General features: G+C 38.4%; 1 protein-coding gene across 1 annotated transcript in view; it reads right to left on the bottom strand.

The window, feature by feature from the left end:
• BMX (BMX non-receptor tyrosine kinase) overlaps positions 1-18,659 on the bottom strand; it is a 27,795-nt gene extending 9,136 nt beyond the window's left edge. The window contains exons 1-10 of the mRNA XM_085323188.1: positions 18,522-18,659; positions 17,374-17,478; positions 14,908-14,989; positions 13,055-13,174; positions 10,716-10,777; positions 5,890-6,068; positions 3,768-3,830; positions 2,686-2,745; positions 1,894-1,948; positions 244-323 (exon numbers count right to left, since the gene is read on the bottom strand). Coding sequence (XP_085179314.1) covers positions 244-323; positions 1,894-1,948; positions 2,686-2,745; positions 3,768-3,830; positions 5,890-6,068; positions 10,716-10,777; positions 13,055-13,174; positions 14,908-14,989; positions 17,374-17,478; positions 18,522-18,659 — 944 coding nt within the window. The remainder of the gene's footprint in view (positions 1-243; positions 324-1,893; positions 1,949-2,685; positions 2,746-3,767; positions 3,831-5,889; positions 6,069-10,715; positions 10,778-13,054; positions 13,175-14,907; positions 14,990-17,373; positions 17,479-18,521) is intronic.
• Between the last annotated feature and the right edge of the window lie 56 nt (positions 18,660-18,715).

The raw sequence follows: 18,715 nt of genomic DNA, 5'->3' as shown, positions 1-18,715 counted from the left end.
TGTCTTCTGTTCTCCTAAATTATGTACCTCAGTTAAATGCCTATGTTTAGAGGAGACAATTCTGGACCTCCCTTCCCCCATTCAAGGAGAAAACAGTTTATAACATGTAGGAGTTCACACAGCTAATATGATCTGAACGTGCGTGAGGTTCACCTTGAACCCAAGGAAAGATTTTGTTGTTGACCAGAAGTAGCACACCCATAGCATGCTCATAAAAATGATACACATCCTTTGGATACTCACTCAGGAGCCTTGCTGAATACAGATACAGTATACATTCCTGCTTGGCTAGATTTTCGAACCATAAAAGCACCTTCTTTTCCCTAATGAAGAAAGAGAAAATGTTACAAGAAACAATGAGATTGGGATTCATCTCAGTGAACTTTAGACTTCCACACTGTAAAGTCTACACCTGAGCTACTGATCTACGTTCTCTAAATAGTTAATGGAGAGGAGACATGACTCATCTGACCTCTTTTAAAGGACTACATTAGGACAAGATGAATTATATTTTAGAATTATTTATTTCTCTCCTTTAAAATGGAGGTCTAGGTAAGGGGTTGAGATATCCCACTGTAGATGCTTAAGATTAGGTAAATTGTACCCTAGCCCAGACATGAAGCAAGTGGTTTGTAATTTTGTTTTGGTGTACAGATACTGATTTATTGTAGGGGTGATGGAAAGGCGATGTTAACCTCTCCTTCCTACTGTTCCTCCCAAGGTGGTATGTGTTATATCACCCAGGCACTGCCACACACATCCCATCAGGATAACAGCTCTATTCACTATATAACATGTTAGACTGATATCATTTCCTATTGCCGAAGTATTTCTGAGTGATTGAATAATTACAGAGATTTTCTCTGATCTCTATTATATTTGGACTATTTCTAATATTTATGTAGCATTCTGGTCCTAATTGTCACTATCTACTTTTACTTTTGTTAATGGTTTACCATACTGGGATGGAAATACTTGCTTTCAGAGTTTAACAATTACACCTTTCATGCGCTAGAAAGAGCTAGCATGGAGAGGAAAGCAGACATTTAGAAACTCACATACAGGCCAGGTTCAAAGGAAACTTCATGTCCTCTTAAAATTAACTGGATTCAGAAGTATCCAGGAGCTCTTGGGAAGGGGACATAGAGGGGTTACTCCTCCTACTGACTATTTCTCTCCAGTGATTCACCACACTTAACATTTCACTCCTGAACCTATGGTATAGGTGTAAGGGAAAGGATGCTGAGCCAAGGCGCCCAAAGAGATGGGGTTTGTGGAATCCGTCAGTGGATGGGTGCCAACTGGACAGGCTGTGAGAAAGCCTGTAGCTTCTTTACACCATACACCCAAGCCCAAAGCACAGCTCAGTTGATTCTCCTGGAAAGGTACATGAATCTGCCCTTGTGCAGTCATCTCCTGTAAGGACCTATACCACTGACTAGCCCTGTAGTGCCATCTGTCCATGCCCCTAGTCAGCTGCATCCAACCAACACTTGGCAAGTTTTTGCTCAAGGTTATCTGCTTGTCTCAGTGAACTCCTTTTACTCAACTCAAATACGTCATAAGTCCAACACARAGAACTCCTCTAGTCTGGCCTGTAGAAAGAGCCACACTGAAAAACTCATAAGCAGAGCTTTGTGGGGAAATGCACAGTGTGTGGCTTTGCTCTGAGACTATTTTAGAGGTGTGCTATTTGTTCATCTGTATGTAAGAGCTGAAAATCCATCCAGAYGCTTTCAGAGATCTACTTATTGCTGCCAAGCACTCTGTTTACAATACTATAGCTATTTGAAGAACATCAGCATCCTCTAGCTACATAGTACCGCAAAGACAACAGACAGAAATATTTCCAGTATGGCTGTTTGTATACAAGCGATAAAGGATATGTAGAACCTTCTGTTGGAGCAGTTGCTCAGACTGGGCACGGGAGATATTACCAGCATACCAACTGCAAGGAGAAATATTGGGCATATCATTGACAGGCAGATTTCTCAACAAGGCAAAACACAGAGATGAAAAATGCCAGATACAGTAAATGTTTTCGAAACTGCTTTTAAAAGCCAGGGTGTAGAGGTGGTATTTTTCCTGCACAGGTGGTTTTAAGCCATGGGATAAAGGGGAAATCATTAGTCCCAATCTGCTTTACCTTAAAATATCTAGGCCCTTATCTGAGCCCATTCTGTGATTTTAACTTTCTTCAGTAACTCCCTGTAGGAGAATCCCGCAGAACTTTAGAGCTTCCAGCCCTACTAGAAGTGGTTTGCCTGTTCCCTAYGGACCATGACATGTTGTCTCCCTAAAAGGTTTGTGAGCCGCATAATTCTCCTCTAACCTTTGAACCTTCTAGTTCTCATAACACTTAAGTAAACAGAGAGTTCTCAAATGGAGGATAAAAACCAGACATGCTATGTCAAATCAGTTAAGGGAGCTCAACTGAAGTCTTTTTAACAAGACTTCACTCTTATGAATCATCTCTTTGTTAGGGCTTAAACGCCTTTTATTKTCTGAAAACGAATATATTAATCCCTTCTGTATCTGTGGGTAGTGATGTTACTGATGACCTTAAACTGATGACAAGGCCTATAATTACTATCAATATTTTGAGAGCTGTATGTAGGACCCCATTTTTCTAGGTACAGTGTACATATACGGTGGTTCTTATGAATACRTATTCTGCATACTCACTCATGCTTAGCAATACTCTGCTCTTCTGCTGATGAATTCTCACTGGCACAAGAGTTTTCCCTACAAAGATGAAATATTACACTTAAGTTGTGAAAAAATAGTAATGAAATTTGTTTTCCTCGTTAAAAGTCATAGCATATATAGTTTGTTTGAGTAATTGTTGCTATTATGTCATGGCCCAAGGTGAATACTTAAAAAGCTGAGGATATATTTGGTACTCTGTTTTTTTTTTGTTTGTTTGTTTTTGTTTTTTGTTTTTTGAAATGATTAAAGCTTACAAAGCCTTTTCCCTCCAGTAGCATGACACAATGTATTGGAAGGCCAAATAGTCTCTGYGCATAAAGGCAATAAAACCACATATGTCTTCAGTGAACTTATGAAGAGATCGCATCTATTTCTTCAAAAATTACATGGGAAGATTTCCAAAACTGCACAGCTCTAAACTTCTCACATAAATGTTATTAGCAAGAAAGACAATAGAAAAAGAGAAAGCAGAGAAAGAGGCCTCTAATATAAGCTCTTGCAGAGAAAAATAGTAATGATTCTAGTTTATGTCGGCTTCTACAGGTTACTCTAAGAGTAAGGTTTTTTTAAGGAAATGCCTGAATCTTATCCAGCAGTGTTTACTGTGAAAATGTTGGTTATATTTCTGTGAAATTTTCATGCAAACACTTAGAAAGATGCTCAATGTTTACAAGGTCATGCCACCTAACTGAAGAAGAGGGATGTATCCCTTGGACAAACTCAGATTCTATTGCATATGTGCATATGAGTGTTAGTAAGCCTTGTATTTTCRAGCTGAAATAAGAGTATCCAGAGTGAAATCTCAGTCCCATTCAAATCAAGGACAAGTTCCTATTGATTTAAATAAARCCAGGATATTACACTGTTTCTTGCATTAATGTATTAATCACGAAGACGAAGTTGTTTTTGATTCTATACCTATACAAGACCTCATGCAGAGTGCTCAGAAAGTTATTAAACAAGCTATAATAAAGCAAAATATTCCAAAAATGTTACCTAATCTTTCCTAGAATGGTAAGAAGAACATTTAAGCAGTTGATGGTTGCACATGGATTTACCTTGGCTCATCACTGTTCAGAGATAACTTTCTCAAGTAAGAGCTTGGTACGAAACCTTCGTTCCTGCAAAATAAACAGTTCACAATTCAGCTGTCGTACATGATTACACCTTAAATTTGGTCACTTAAAATAGGAAATGGGATTAATCACCTAACAGAAATGTTCRCTGTTAAAACATTTCTGTTTCTCACATACCATGCAGAAAAATACAGAGGTAATTTGTTTTAGAAAATTACATTTCAATGAAGTACTCTTTCCGCTAGTCATTGAAATGACTTCTTCCTCAGTGATTGGCTTCATCATATGGAAGATTGGAGCAGCTGTTCGACAATATTGTTACATGCCATCTCAGTTGTTATGATGAAGGATGCCAGTGACTAATGAGTGCCAGTAGAATATCCAAGGTCAAATACAGACTTCAGAAAGTCAGTAGCTAGGCTCAGCACTTTCAGACCCAATGCCAAATGCAACTGAGAAGCTATGTTAACTGAATACAGACAACTCAACTACCACTTAAAGCAGCTGTCAGCATGGCATGTTGGACCTAAAGTACGGGGCTAAGAGGTATATATAGCTGTAAAGGAGTGGGCTGCATACTGCATGCTGTCAGAAAAACAAATGTGGGGAGTAAATTGTATGTTTGAATCTGGATAGAAGCAGAAATTAAGTGCTTCTTCAAGAAGATCTCAGTGGAACCAGAAGAAAACTGAGTATCTGATATCTGAAACAAGTAACTGCCTGCTCTTTGCTCCTGCTACATTCAAGAAAACAAGATTTTCAAGTAGAATTTTAAGTTTTTACTATGATGCATATGTTATTTGTGCTTACAGAACCAATATAGCAAAAGTGCCAGTTTCTGAAGACAAAAAAAAAAAAAAAAAAAAAAAATATAAAAAAAAAAAAAAAAAAAAAAAAAAAAAAAAAAAAAAAAAAAAAAACTATAAATGTTTGCATTTCTCTTGATACCTCTCTACTTCCTCATTCATCTTAAAGTGCTTTACTCAGGTTCTCTGAGCACTCTGCCTGCATCATGCTTATATATAGCCATATACATTCCAATGCATGCATTTAAGAGAGTATCATCTCAGACGAATAACGTATTACTATCTTTGAGCTGCTGGGGTTGCACACTGCTTTCTTCTCCCAGACCAGCATGCTGATTCTGTGAGTTATAAGATACAGCTGCCTTATATAAACCTAAGATTGCTTTCTTTGTTTATATACTTGCAGATGTAAACTTAATCAATGAATTATGAGTGGATCAAGTAATTTCACTCTGTTCTAACTCACTTTGGACATCCTCTAGCTCAGAAATTTTTCCTATTTCCATTTCTATCAACTACATAAAATCAAGCTCAGCTAGTATCCATTATGGGATGGATAATGAATCTTATCTCTTTCAGGCAGCTCCTGTTTGTTACTCTGCCTTTGTTTCCAGCTTACTCCTGAAGTTGCTTCTCATTTAATACATTGAGAAAAAACTCTCTTTTCTGCCCCAGCTGGATATTAATGAAATGCATCTTATTTTAAACTGTTCAAGGGGATTCTTCTGCTTGTGGAACCTTAAGAGAACAATTTAGCTCTTTTATCCTATGCAGGATGGAGGTGCCCTGTGTGTGTGAAAAGGCATCGGTAAAGCTGGTGAGGCTCTAAAATGAGAAGTGATTCCTGCTTCAACAGTTCTCACTTTTATCCTGTGCTGTCACTGCTTTTGCAACAGTGCTAGTGTTGCACTAGTCTAAGGATGATCTGTGCATACAAGAGAGGCAACATTTGAGAGGAGAGATTTTATCTTTTTATTTGCTCAACCTAAATAGTTGAAAAAATGAACAGCTTCTGAGCATACAAGCCCTTCTCCAGGCACACATCAAAATTAAGGCCATTGGAGGCTATTTCAGCTAGTGTAGTAGAGAGTGACTATTTTAAATCTTACCTGGCMGATAAAGATGGTAATGAAAATGGAGCTGTACATGGAAAATGAGAGTTCTGGAACAAACATAAAAATCTACTAACATAATTCTAAAATGGATACTGAARAGTACCAAGACTGCTTGCAGGTTTGTCTGTGAAGATGCAATATGTAGAAGACCATGATTACAGAATTCATGTAGGACAAACTTACCCTTCCAAATCCCTTACTTGCCACCAGTCAGAATTTTCTTCTTTCAATATATAATATTTTTTGCTTTTAACAAGCCGAATAGTTGATTTTCCTGTGGGTTCATAGTTGTACTGAGCCAAAGCCACATTCAGGACTGACTTGTCTGGTGATAGCACCCGGGGTAGGCTTCTACGCTTCTGCTTTTTGAAATAAAATGAAATGGAGATGCAGCACAATGTATACAAGAAATAACATGTGACATGCACACAACCATTTGTACCTTTAATGTGCATAATGATTTTAARCAAATTAAGCTAAGCTAAGAAGGTGTACATAGCCAAGCACCTTTTCCTCCATCCATTTAGAAACACATTCCTGAAACTGTTGTCCACCTTTTGAGTCAGATGAGAACAGAACCAAGTCYCACCATTTACAATGACACCAGAGTGGAGGCTGACACTGCTGTAATAGCAAGCTTTCAGTACCAGGATTAGGCAGTAAATATGACTCATATCAAAAGCTTATCACTTATCTGAAGGTCATACTATTTAATGGATTGTTAAAATTCATGTGCTTTAGACATCACATGACTAAACTGTGTTTTATTATAACTAAGTGTRATGACATCCTGTTGTATCAAAAGATCCTATCACAGTATTTTAAAACAACTCCTTCTGWTTTTTATTTTTATTTTATTAATAGTAATGTTACCAATAARCAAAACAAACTTTACCTAACTGTTTCTGAACTGTTGCTCTGAAAGCAAAAAGCTACACTGATTGTAAATTGTTCTCTTTCTTTAGTTTGGCTAAAATGGCAAGCATATCAAGAAGCCCATTCCTTGATGCCAAATTTTCCCTCTGCAAGGTTAAACAAGTGCAGGTATGTAGCTAGGCCGTTCATCTTACCTACCTTTGACCCTGGTCTTCAGGTGAGATATGTAATCCTGCAAAAATGCCTATCTCTTATCACTGACTCTTGAGAAAGCCTACACAACTAACTTAAACTGGATGCCTAGCATTAAAGTTAGGTGACATCAATCTATCCAAAGGTAAAAGATCAGCYAACATTAAGGCACTGAAATGCACTCAGAAACTGAGAAAAGATCATCTCTGAGGAAATTCAAATATCACAATGTTTTAAGTACAATGAAAGCTACATATGAAATACTGACAGCAAAGGATGGTGGAAAATAGACARTACTTAAAAGGGACTCTAAATGGCAAGTATTTGTAACTGAAAAGCCCTACAGAGTGACAGCAATGCCAGGGAAGAATGACAAATATCAKCAAGCAGGCTCTGAAGTCCAAGCAACCCTGGCATCGTATGTTTGCTTTTTCATTTTTATGGGCATTATCTACTTAATTTAAACAAGGAAAAACTAAAGAGCCAAGTGAATGCCTGAGCCTACAGAGCCAGAAGACACTCAAAATCTCTTCTTGTAAGCATGCGATTTCTGAATGTGATCTTACCAAGTTCTAGTGGAGAAACTCATTGTTTAAAGCCATATCACAACAGAATCCTCCACATTTGTCTGGTCTTAGATCTGTTTCTCATGAAGTATTATTACTCGAACTCAATTAGGCTAGTTACTGTTGGTCATATCTTAGTTCAGTGGAAGGTCTGTGCAAAGTGAGCTAATAGCTTATGGCCTGTATTATGCACAACTCAACTCTTAGGCTACCTGTTTGTTTTGTGGAATAATGACAGAACTAGATTGCCTGCATCTAGCAGGAAGATGGAGAAAATCATAATGTGGAGAAAAAAATCTTTTTCTTAAAAGCATCTAGTGGCATCACAGCAAGCTGAGATTCAGTAAACAATGTGCTTCTGAGGCACCTGTGCACCTCTGAGATATGGCATTGGCAATTTTTGATATGAAACTGTTCTTTCTTAATTTTCTATGTTTTGCTTATGGAATGATCAATGTCGTATACCGATGGAGCTTTAATCTTTTTGTGTTAAGAGAAGAAAGGGCAAAGCACTGGTCAAAGTAGACAGTAGAATGAATTCTGATCAAAGAAATGAGGTTTGCTCTGTCTAACCTGCCAGGTGAAAGAACCAGCCAAAGATGAGCACATCAGATTTGCTTGCCTTTGAGATTTACTGCTAGATGAGTATTTGCCTGTTCCAATATTTCAGACAGACTCCACTCATAACCTGCTACAGCTTAATGTCCTGATTCATGTGCACATATAGAGCTTTCTATTTCCAATGCTGGCTGAAAGCCCCAGTTCTCATACCTTCCTAATAACTGAGGGGAGCTTGCTACTTCCTTTACTCTGGCAGTGATATTATCTTGGTTTTCATACTAATGACTGTGCCACTGTACGTGACAGTTTGAGATCCAAGTGTGATGTGGATAGAGGGAACAGCCACTATCTGCATAACTGCTTTCCCACTGTATGACTGGAAGCATGTGCTGGATCACTTCAGCTTCTATTAACCTTGTCTAATATATCAGCATGAGAAGATATGTAAGATATGTGTGAGTACATGGTGGACTTCTATCTGATCTACTAAAGCATTGCTCTAATTTACACAAACTATTTGTGATTGCAAAGAGAGCTGTGGCCAGGTACCAGCAGAGGTGAAAGTGCTTCTGTGACTGAAAGCACTTACTGCTACCACAGCGTAGGAGAAATGCCCATTGATTCCTATATGCACATTTGTGACCATTATTCTTTGAAATGGTATCACACTTTAGGAACTAGTTCTCCTGGGTCTAGAGACCTAGAGATGTAATGCTGAGCTGAGGAGAGGAACAGAGACATCAAAGGTGCCATATGTGAAGAGAAAGCAAATGTCAGTAGTAATTTGAGGAGACAGATAGAGAACAAAACTTGCAGAGGCTGGGAAGGTGAAGGACTTGAACTGAGAGGCAGGTGGAAGGAAGGCTGCGGAGCTCAGTGGTATTTCTGACCAACCTGAGCAGATGAAAGAGGTAAAGTAAAAATGTGTTGAGAGCTTATAGCTGTAGCTGTAGAAGTACATGTGGACTGTTCCTTATCATGAAAAGTCAGTATTAGCTTTCATAACCTAATCTGTATTATACGGCTTGGAGAAATGAAGTCAAGCTGTTCTGACCAGATCTGGTAGTTATTATATTTCCATTTATGGAATCTGTTCATGTCTCTGCTTTTCAAATTTCCCTTTCAAAATACTTTCTCAGAATTCAAGTAGATAATCAAAATAAATCATAAAGGCCTTGCAGAAGCTAGTTTGTGCAGCAGCATATTTGCATAGCTGATAATCTCTCCAGACAGACAAAGCATCTCTTGATGGGAGTCAGACAAGACAGACCATAGTATTCAAAGCAAGTTACACTGCTATGTGCCCACAATGTTGTTATTTTGAAATCTCAATGGCAGAAAAAAAATGTCAGAAGTGTTGTATCACAATCATAGCCTGTAATCTTAGCCTTTTTCCAAGGCCTTATTATTATTTTTTAAAGCTCCATTTTACATCTCTTGTGATTTTATCTTCTGTTTCTTGACAGTCTGTGTGTTTCTTAGAGCCCTGGCAGTTCATGTCAATTGTTCATTTTAGAATCCCAGCTTTCTTTCTTCTCTTTTTTTTTWAAGTTACTTTGTGATTAAGAGAGAGAAGCTAGGAGATGTGTCCAGAATGTATCCTAAAAATACACAGAACAGAAGGCAAATAAAAAGAAAGCAGGAATTAGAGTTTTTAAAGTCTCATATATTTAAAGCCAGTCTGGTTTATTTTTGGAGGAAGCTGGAGTAATGATTTCTGTATACATAGGACAAACCATACTGTTAGTCCTGTTTTAAATACATAAAACATTATAACTTAAGCCACTTTGTTGTCTTTTATTCTCTTGTCATTGTTATCTTCTCTCCATCTATGTATCTCAATAACCAAGTTGGGCGGTTGCTGCCCTCATATTTCTACAGGAAGGCATGGACAACATAGCAGCAGGTCTTCCAGTCTTGCTTTTATCTCTCTCTCTGCCARCTACTGCCCTTCTTCATCCAAAACCTTTGTGCAGTGGCTGAATTGGGTGTAAGCAATGTTTTTTTCACATCCTGGTGTTTGGTTTGTCTTTTCAGGTCTACATCCCTATCTTTGTCAGAAGGACACAAAGGCCCAGTGGGTGCTGGAGAAACACCACACTCCTAGRTTTCTGTCTGATACAGGGTCAAGCTATAGCCAGGAGTGTGTAAAGAGCTCAGCCACACTTCCCAGTTCGTTAATATAAAGGCAGTCTCTGTGGAGTTTGGCTAAACAGACATTCCCTAAGCAGGTCTCCGTTCTCTGTACTCAACCCCAGTACAGCGTATTTTAGGAGCTGCCTGAAATAAGTGCAGTTCATCCACCTTTTCTCACTCTTAGCAAGCAAGCATGATATTTGTTCACATCTTCAGTTACCACATCTTTTCTAAGTACTTTGAGCACTATTTGCACTGGGGGGGAGGATGGAGGGGGGCTGAAGGTGCTTTTTGGCATCTCTAAGAGTGAGGAGTTCCTAAGCACCAGAGAGCTAATTTTGATTGCATTTCCCTGACTCCACTGGAAATAGGTTAGTAAAATAAAAGATGTCACTACAAGGTCTGTAGCCGGTATTGGCACCAGCATGTTAGTGAGTTGAAAGTGATTGAGACTTTCCCAGTTTTCCACTTACAGAACGCTGAAGAGGGAGCTATATCCTTCCTCATTCTGGTGGACACAAGGATGCTGAAGCTGCAGCACAGATTAGCACAGACAGGTTTAGATCAGCTTCTAGTGAGTGGCTGTCTGCAGTTCTCCATCCCTCCCCACCGCACTCCCTACCACCTGGATCCTGGGGGTTTTTCTCTGTAGAGAGACATCAAAAACTTCCCACCTACCAGTGTCTGAGGGACTGGAGGCAGTGGTTTCACAGACTTGGTTACACAATGTAGACCCACATCTAGCAGAGGGGAAGAAATAAAAAAGAAAATATGAACTTAATAAGGCTTTGCCTCTCAAGATCGTCTCACAAATCTACAGTGTCAGCAACAACATTAATACATGAAGCATCGTGACAATTGACATTTCACCTTCCTGTTGCACAGAGACATTTTAGTTTTGTATTTTCCAACCCTTTTGTAATTCAAGCACCATCTCCATGTCTTTTTAAATCCCATCTACCGTAACTTTCATCTACACCAAAGTAAAAATTAGGGGAACTTCAGGGAGGATTTAGCTCTATGGTTTTCCCACTTGCGTTATCTTACTTGACTGTATACAGTGGAGAATATTGGAATGCTTCATTTTTATTTTAGCTTTTGTGATAGTTTCATGGACACTTGTAGTCCACGGAGCAGAGATTAAGATATACTGCTTTCAGTTACCCAGAAGTTAAAAGACTGAGGCTGTCTGGAGTCTTCCTCGCACAAACAGTCTCCCTGTGCGCCCTGCCCCTCTGTTAGCAACCTCAGGAACTCAGGAACAGTTTACAATAGACCCAACACAACATGCCCCATGCATTAATATCTCAAACAGAAGGGAAGTRCTCAATATACAAAAATTCTCCTTTTAATTGTTGCCTTGCCTAACATTATAGGTGACAAGGAGACATTTCCTTGTCCTTGCAACAGACTGGGGGTTTCATGGCCTTATTTGCACATACAACAAGTGGTATTGAAGCTGTGTGAGCCTATTCAAATTACTGTTACAAATCAGCTGACAAACTCTCCACATTATTTAGTGCTCTATATTCATGGAACCTATATGAACAGTAGATAAGCCTGTATCATTAATTTCAAATTTCAAAAGCAAATGCTACATTATGACAGGCAATCTTAAAGAAATAAATCAGGTTCCTAACTGTTCACACCTGCATTCTTGAATGTGTCCTTTATTTTGAGTTACACCACATGTTTGATGGTGACTGTAAATGCTCAAGACCAAGTTTCAATCATAACTGAAATCAGTGGATCAATTAGTGCTCTACAGCTCTAAATAATCAAGCTTTAAAAGACTGAAGCCCAAATACTAAGCAACTGTTGTTCCCTTTTATAAATATGGGCTTTTACTGTTAAGTGTGCATGCTGACACAAGGAAATTCACTTCTGAAAATGCAAAACGTGGGAGGATACCATTTTACAAATGTTCCCCTCTCAGTCTTTACAGTAAAAACTAAAGATCTTAAATAATTGTGACTAAGCACTATAAAATGCTTTAGAAATGTATATTCAAAAGAAGAAGAAAAATCATGTATGCTGAAGGCTACCTTTGATTCAACAGAATAAAAGAAAAGCAAGAAAAAGTAAATAGAAAAATTAAAAGTTAAAAAGGAAGCTCTATTTTATGCTATCATCTTAGCAGACTCCTGGAGTCTGCATTCTCAGTGTTCCTTTCCAGACTGCTGGGGATGTAACTTGTATTCATTTACGGTTCTCATTTCCATTCTTTGTTTTACCATGTTTTTTCCCCCTAATATTGCATTGGCAGGAAATGCACAGAGATTGTTATTTAGAGCTAAAGCTGAGCTTGGTACTTCCTAAACATTTGCTTCCTAGGACTATCCATTGTAAGGAAAAATCTAATTTACAATTTTCTTCAGCTAAACTTATTTCCCAGCAGTGTTCAGTTAATAAAGCTAAAATTAWTTTTTAGCTACCCTCCTGAGTCAGCTGTTCCTATTGTAACTTACTTCCTCTCACTGCAAAATTCCAGAATGTATCCAAAAAAATCTTCTGAGGAAAAAAACAGCACATGGTTTAGAAAAACATCCCTCACGTGAATATAATCATATATGAATAAAATACATCTACTTCTATTTAGTTGTAAAACTGCATTGTTTTATGCTGATTCATTCACGTTCTTGTGCTGAATTTCAGTTGTTTCTATCTGTCAGGTTAATTGGACTTTACCATCAGAAGTGTCTTAAAGCATAATGCTACAATTTAGCCAGAAATCTTAAAAATTAGGAGAAAAATATATCCACTGTTTCATTTTGTGGGTAAAAGTGTCACTAACTTTGTGATCAAACACAGTAGATATAATTTATTTCACTATTTCCCCCAGCTGTACTATAAACTACAATGTACAGCTGCTGTGATGTTAATGTTCTTTAACACATACATCAAAAGACAGTGGTAGATCAGCTTTTACATTCATATAACTTAAATATCCACRTGGAATTGGCAATATTGTGAAAAGCATCACTGAGACTAAAAAAGAAGAAATAAAAGCATATTACATTTCTCCCAAATCGTACATCCAGGGGCTGCTTTACACGTCTGGTTGCAACAGAGAAACTTCCCATTGGTGAAGAATCCTTTGTGATACTTGTTTAGTAAATCGGAATTGTCTTTAATTTCTGGAAACCACAAAGAAAGCAAAGAGAACATGAAAGGCTGCACAACTGGAATGCTCCTTATGATTAATAGAGGCTGCCACACTAAACCTTGGGGCCCAGGAGCACTTATCGATTCATGACTCTAGACACACATCCAGGGCACATTTTTTCCTCTATGCAAGGAAGAAACCTAGGTCTGAAATCCATATCTACCATAGCTTTCTGTGAGAAAGAAGCCTGGGGAGTCAGGAATGAGGTACAGTATAGTCCAGTCAGTAACCCAACAGCCTAAGAAGGTTCCAAAAGCTATGATTCAAAATCACGGATCTTTTAAAGATTTCACTAGTGATAATAAAATAAAYGAAAAGAAAACATTTTCATATCCGGAAATATGCAGACTACTTTCCTAGGGCTATCCATTGTAAGAAAATGATATTCAGYGACACTCAGTATCAGAATAAATAGTATCCCATTTACAAACACAAAGTAATGTTTGTACATTTATTTTTAAGCGTACCAAAAGGGAACATCACTTCACATAAACATTCATTTTATATTAAAACCACTTCTTTGCTCTAGAGAAATGGCCCAGTACTGCTATCACTGGGCTAGTGATATAATAGATCTGCAAGCCATAAGAGATGTTTTGGTTTCAGAGGATAACAAAAAGAAACATAGAATGTGTAGAGTGAGACTTTGAAACCCGAGTGCTTTYAGCTCTGCTGCAGTGAACCCTTCTAAACACAAGTTTTCTGAACATGCGCGACAGCAGCTCAAGGACTGGTGCAACCCTTGGCCACAAGCGCTGGTTACACACTTTCTAAGAGGCCTGCAGGCAGTTAGACTGTTTGTGCTGTCATGCACTTCATGAGCATTACAAAAATATATCAYGTAATTTTATTTTTCACCAATTCATTTTGAAAAATTTTACTGCCGTGCCAAACATTCCTTCAAAGATTTCTTCAAGAAATCTCCTTGCTTTCTAGAAGGATCAGTGTGACTAGCTTGCTGAATGCTTCCAGTTCTGCTTTCTGGTCCACACTAATTATGCTAAATTAATGGAYGCACTCTCACTTCTGTGCAGGCAAAGGGAGAGTCACAAACAGACAGGTAGCTCATACATAAGCTTACAGGTGAAATTTGAGAGGATATTTATTCACAGCCTACTGCCAAGTCCAATGAAATAAATGGAAAGAACTTTGGCAGGTTTTCTACAGGTTGTATATTCTTGTTTCTACAATGGACAGGATGTGTAGGGCTCTGTTTTATTAAATGTGAGGTTTCTGCCTTTACTGGAGTTATGCAAGGATGCAGTATTTGCCTACAGCTTATGCTCGGCAAGATTGTGATTTTGTTCCACCTAAAACAAAAGAGATTTCCTTGGGAAAAAAAAGGAAGAAAATACAATGGAAAAAGCACTGGCATTATGGTTTATCAAAATGGCATTTATACAGGTAAGTGCTATACTAACCAAATTAGAAATGGTTGTGCTCTATTAATCTGCATTGGTAAAGACAATTCTGGAGAAATACAAAAATAAGCTTTATTTTGGCTCATCTCTCACTGAAATTTTTAATCTCTAAAATTTCTAATCAATTCTTGAAAATACTGAAGTATTTCAACTGAAGTAGAAATGAAACTAAAAACAGATGACAAAGTATTGCAGTAAAATGGGGGAGCAGGAGCATTTTCCTATCTCTCCTAATATAATTTGAATTTTTACACAGAGGAATAACACAGAGGAATAACATTACCTTTATGCAAAGCTGCCAGCCATTGGTTACGACTCTCTTCACTAGCTGCATAAACGTACAGYAGTCCATCCTTGTACACAATCTAGAAGAGGTGGGGAAAGCCAGCATGGTGAGAGCGCACTGCCCAAAAGCTTGATACGGTGTAGGAGGGGAAAGCACTAGGGGATGGGAACCAAAGAAGCAGGGTTTGCAGGTTCCATCGACATGAAATGCACACAACTTAGCAAGGTTTCTCAGAGACCAGTTACTGTACTGCCACTTCATATAAATACAAACTTTATATGCACTAGCTCAACCAAAGCGGTCTGTGTCCTTGAAAACTGCAGAAACAAAGAACAGTATGGTATATATTTCTATATACCTGTCTCATATGCACAAAGACCTGACAGCCCCCATATAAACTCTTTCCTCTTGCAATTTCTCTTGATTCRAATTCCAGCCTCTTGCTTTTGTTAACATAGGGCAAGACTAAATGCTCATCCAGGCTAGGATCCTGTCCCTGACAGAGCCAATAACAGACGCTGAGGCAGAGTATAAGTGCAGAGCATCTGTATAGTGATCAGGGAATCCTAATCAAGAAATTATGCATTCATACTTAATAGCCCATGACAGATTTTTCCTATGAATTAGTTCAATTGCCTTTTAAATTAAATAATTWGTATCTACACCATCTTGCACAAATCCGTCCTAGAGCTTAGCTACACATTAGGAACAACAAGCTTCTTTTGTTTGTTTTGAACCTATCTTCTACCAGCTCCCTTTAATGCCCAACCTAGTAATTATTAACATCTGCTTTGTTTTTTTAATCACTGCTTAGCACTGGGGTGATTTTTTTCAGTGAACTATCTCTTATAACCRAGTTTCTCATCCTGACTGGTAACAAGTTCAGAAACTATTTTATACATATATATATGTGYRTGTGTGTTATATGTATACGTTATATATGTTATGTGCATATGTGTGTGTTTATGTTAAATTGGGGTAGCATTTCCCTCGGGGCACTGCTTTTCAGTCATTTGAACTGAATTTCAAATGCCGTTTTTTTTGCTTTTGTTTGTTACTCTGAAGAGGCCTCATAGTTAAACGTGTACTCCCACTGTAAATACACATGACCAGTCTGCCTCCTGTCTCTTTATTTAGCTGGATGGACAGAGCTCTGTGAGCTTTTCATTTTAAGTCGTTTCCAACCTATTAGTCATTCTCAAGGCTCTCCTCTGACCTCTCTTCAGTTTACAACATCTTTCTTGAGTTACAGTCACCAGAACTAGACACAATATTCTCCTGATGGTCCCAGCAGYGTCAAAACAAAGGCAACATAGTCTTCCTGATTTTACTCGGTACGTGCCTGCTTCCATGTCCGAGGATACCATCAGCCCTTTTGGCTGCAGCATCACACTGGGAATTTATGTTCGGCTGTTACGATCCTGAAGTCCGTTTTAGAGACGCTGTTCCCCAGACTAGACTCCCCCACCCTTTAACTACAGTACACATCCTTTTTCCCATTTAAATGAATTACATGCTCCCAAGAGAAATACACTAATTCAATATACACATGCCATTTAATGCCACAAACCAGGGGGAGGGAGAAGGCAAAGGAAGACAAGAATGACGCGTAGGATTAGGCAGGCAGTGGAATACTAAGCCTCTCTCTTGAGGTTGCTCTTGGGCATGGTAATTATTGCAGGGCCATGAACTAACATATCATTCAGCAGCCACGTTAATCACTTCTCCCGGCAGCCTGCTGCACGCTTGCACTTCCACTGTTTGGCAGCAGCGCTCCGAAAGCACAGCCGTAGCCACTTTTCACATCTGCATGTCCCACCACTCGTGGAACTGGAACTGATGGAGGCTCTGGGAGGAACCCGAGCTGGGGAACTGAAACAGATGGCAGGCAGCAAACTTGAAGTTAYGGTTTTCTCAGCACATTTGATTCTTGAACGCGTAGTGCTTTATGCAGCTGCATCTTCTGATATGTGCACAAGTTACTGTATATGTGCAATTGCTGAAGGCATAGCTTTGGATTTCCTGACTGTGGCACATTTGAATAGTAATCAGTTGGTTAGAAGTCAAATCCTGCACTTTTTACTGAGGCATAACMACCAAAGTGGAAAGAGACAGTGAGAATTAAAATAAGAATTTTTAAGTGCTTAATACTGCCTTTAAGATAAGGTATAGAGATATATTCAATATATTTCAGATCATACTAAAGCAAACCAATGATGTAACTATGTACATAAAAGAAACAAGACTTCATCTAAACCCTACTGCAGGCAAGTGAAAACATTTCTGCAAAATCACAACTTCAGTAACAGGGACTGATTTTTCTATCTGCTATAAATATCTACAGCACTCGGCATTAGCAAGCATCATCACCCAGGAGAGTAAGGATCAGTGTAATCAGTAGAGGCTTTACGGTGAGTGGAATATTTCACAAGAAATGTGCATGTAATGGATTTCATGGCTAACCTGAAATGGATATTGTCTCGCAGGAGGTGTTGATTCCTCAAGATTCACTGTTTCAACACATCGGATGTTCTTAATATCAATTGACCCCTTTTTCCTTCCTCTTTTCTAAGGGGGGAAAAAAACAGCAAAGTGTAACCTAAGATTAAGAATCATTTCGAACACAATCTAAAGTATTTCAGATTCATTACTCTGTGCAATTTGATGTTTCAAGCTGCATAAGCCAGAGTTTCAGACCTGTTAAACTTCATGAGAAAGGTATGAAGAAACCTCTCTGGTGCCTCACCTGCATCCAGTATATGGCTCAAGTACCTTTTAAAGTCAGGTACAAGAATCACAGGATGCAGCCCTACATGTGAGAAAAGATCTGCTGCAACTACAGGATTACAAGCCAGAAGGGGGACTAGTAGCAAAAGGATAAAGAGGAAGTAAAGAGGAAAACACCTTAAGTGCAAAATAGGAGCCTGGTTGTTGTATTCATAATTTTGTTAAGGTAACGGAGCTTATTCTCACAAGGTTTCCATGCAAATTCCTAAAGGAATGTAGCTCACAGGAGGAGTCCAAACACATTAAAAGGAGCAAAAACTTTAAAGCAAGTTGCCTGGGACATATATTTGCATGTCTGGAGATCTTCTGAGTGAAAAGCTATCCTTCTGTGATATACAGTCAGTTTTTAGGAAACAACGATAGTTTAACCATCTGCTTTGTGCAGCTGCGGGATAAAATTCTGAACTAATCATGCCTGTCAAAAGTAACTGCTGAAGCTGGTTATTTTCATCAGTGCAGACAGAGGTATGAATAGGGAAGGCATCCCTATTCAAAACAGTGCTTAAACATACGCCTAACGTTAATTACCTGCCTAAGTTTTGCTGTCTGTGGAGGGACTCAGACAGATGCTCAATGTTTCAGCTTAATGGTGAGAGCTGTCCCTAACACCGACGCTCCTAAGCCCGAGGCTAAGTGCTCTCCTGAACTGAAACTGGGATTTGGCACCCTGCAATTTTTTAATTCTGCTTGAAATAAAGTACACCTGCTGTTCTAATACATAGTATCTAATCAAGTCTCACAGAAAAAAAAAAAAAAAAAAAACAGAGGAATTAGGTGATTTTGGAAAACCTTAGAACAGTGTACTTAAGAAAATGATTTCTTACCTCTTTGTCATATTCATAATAAGAAAGAGTTGCTTTTGTCAGAACAAACAATCGTTCCTTGTAATTAATTGGTGAAATCTTTTTCTTCTGTTGTGACTTCTTTAAAAGAAGCTCTTCGAGAATTGATTTGTTGTCCATTATATTTCCCTAAAAGAATATCACAGATACTTTATTATTATTACTAAAAATAACAA

Source organism: Rhea americana, unplaced genomic scaffold (genome assembly GCF_003343005.1).
Source record: "Rhea americana isolate MKP2758 unplaced genomic scaffold, rheAme1 scaffold_82, whole genome shotgun sequence".
NCBI lineage: Eukaryota > Metazoa > Chordata > Aves > Rheiformes > Rheidae > Rhea > Rhea americana.
The sequence above is the reverse complement of the archived record's forward strand: the minus strand, read 5'-3'. Positions and strand labels throughout refer to the sequence as shown.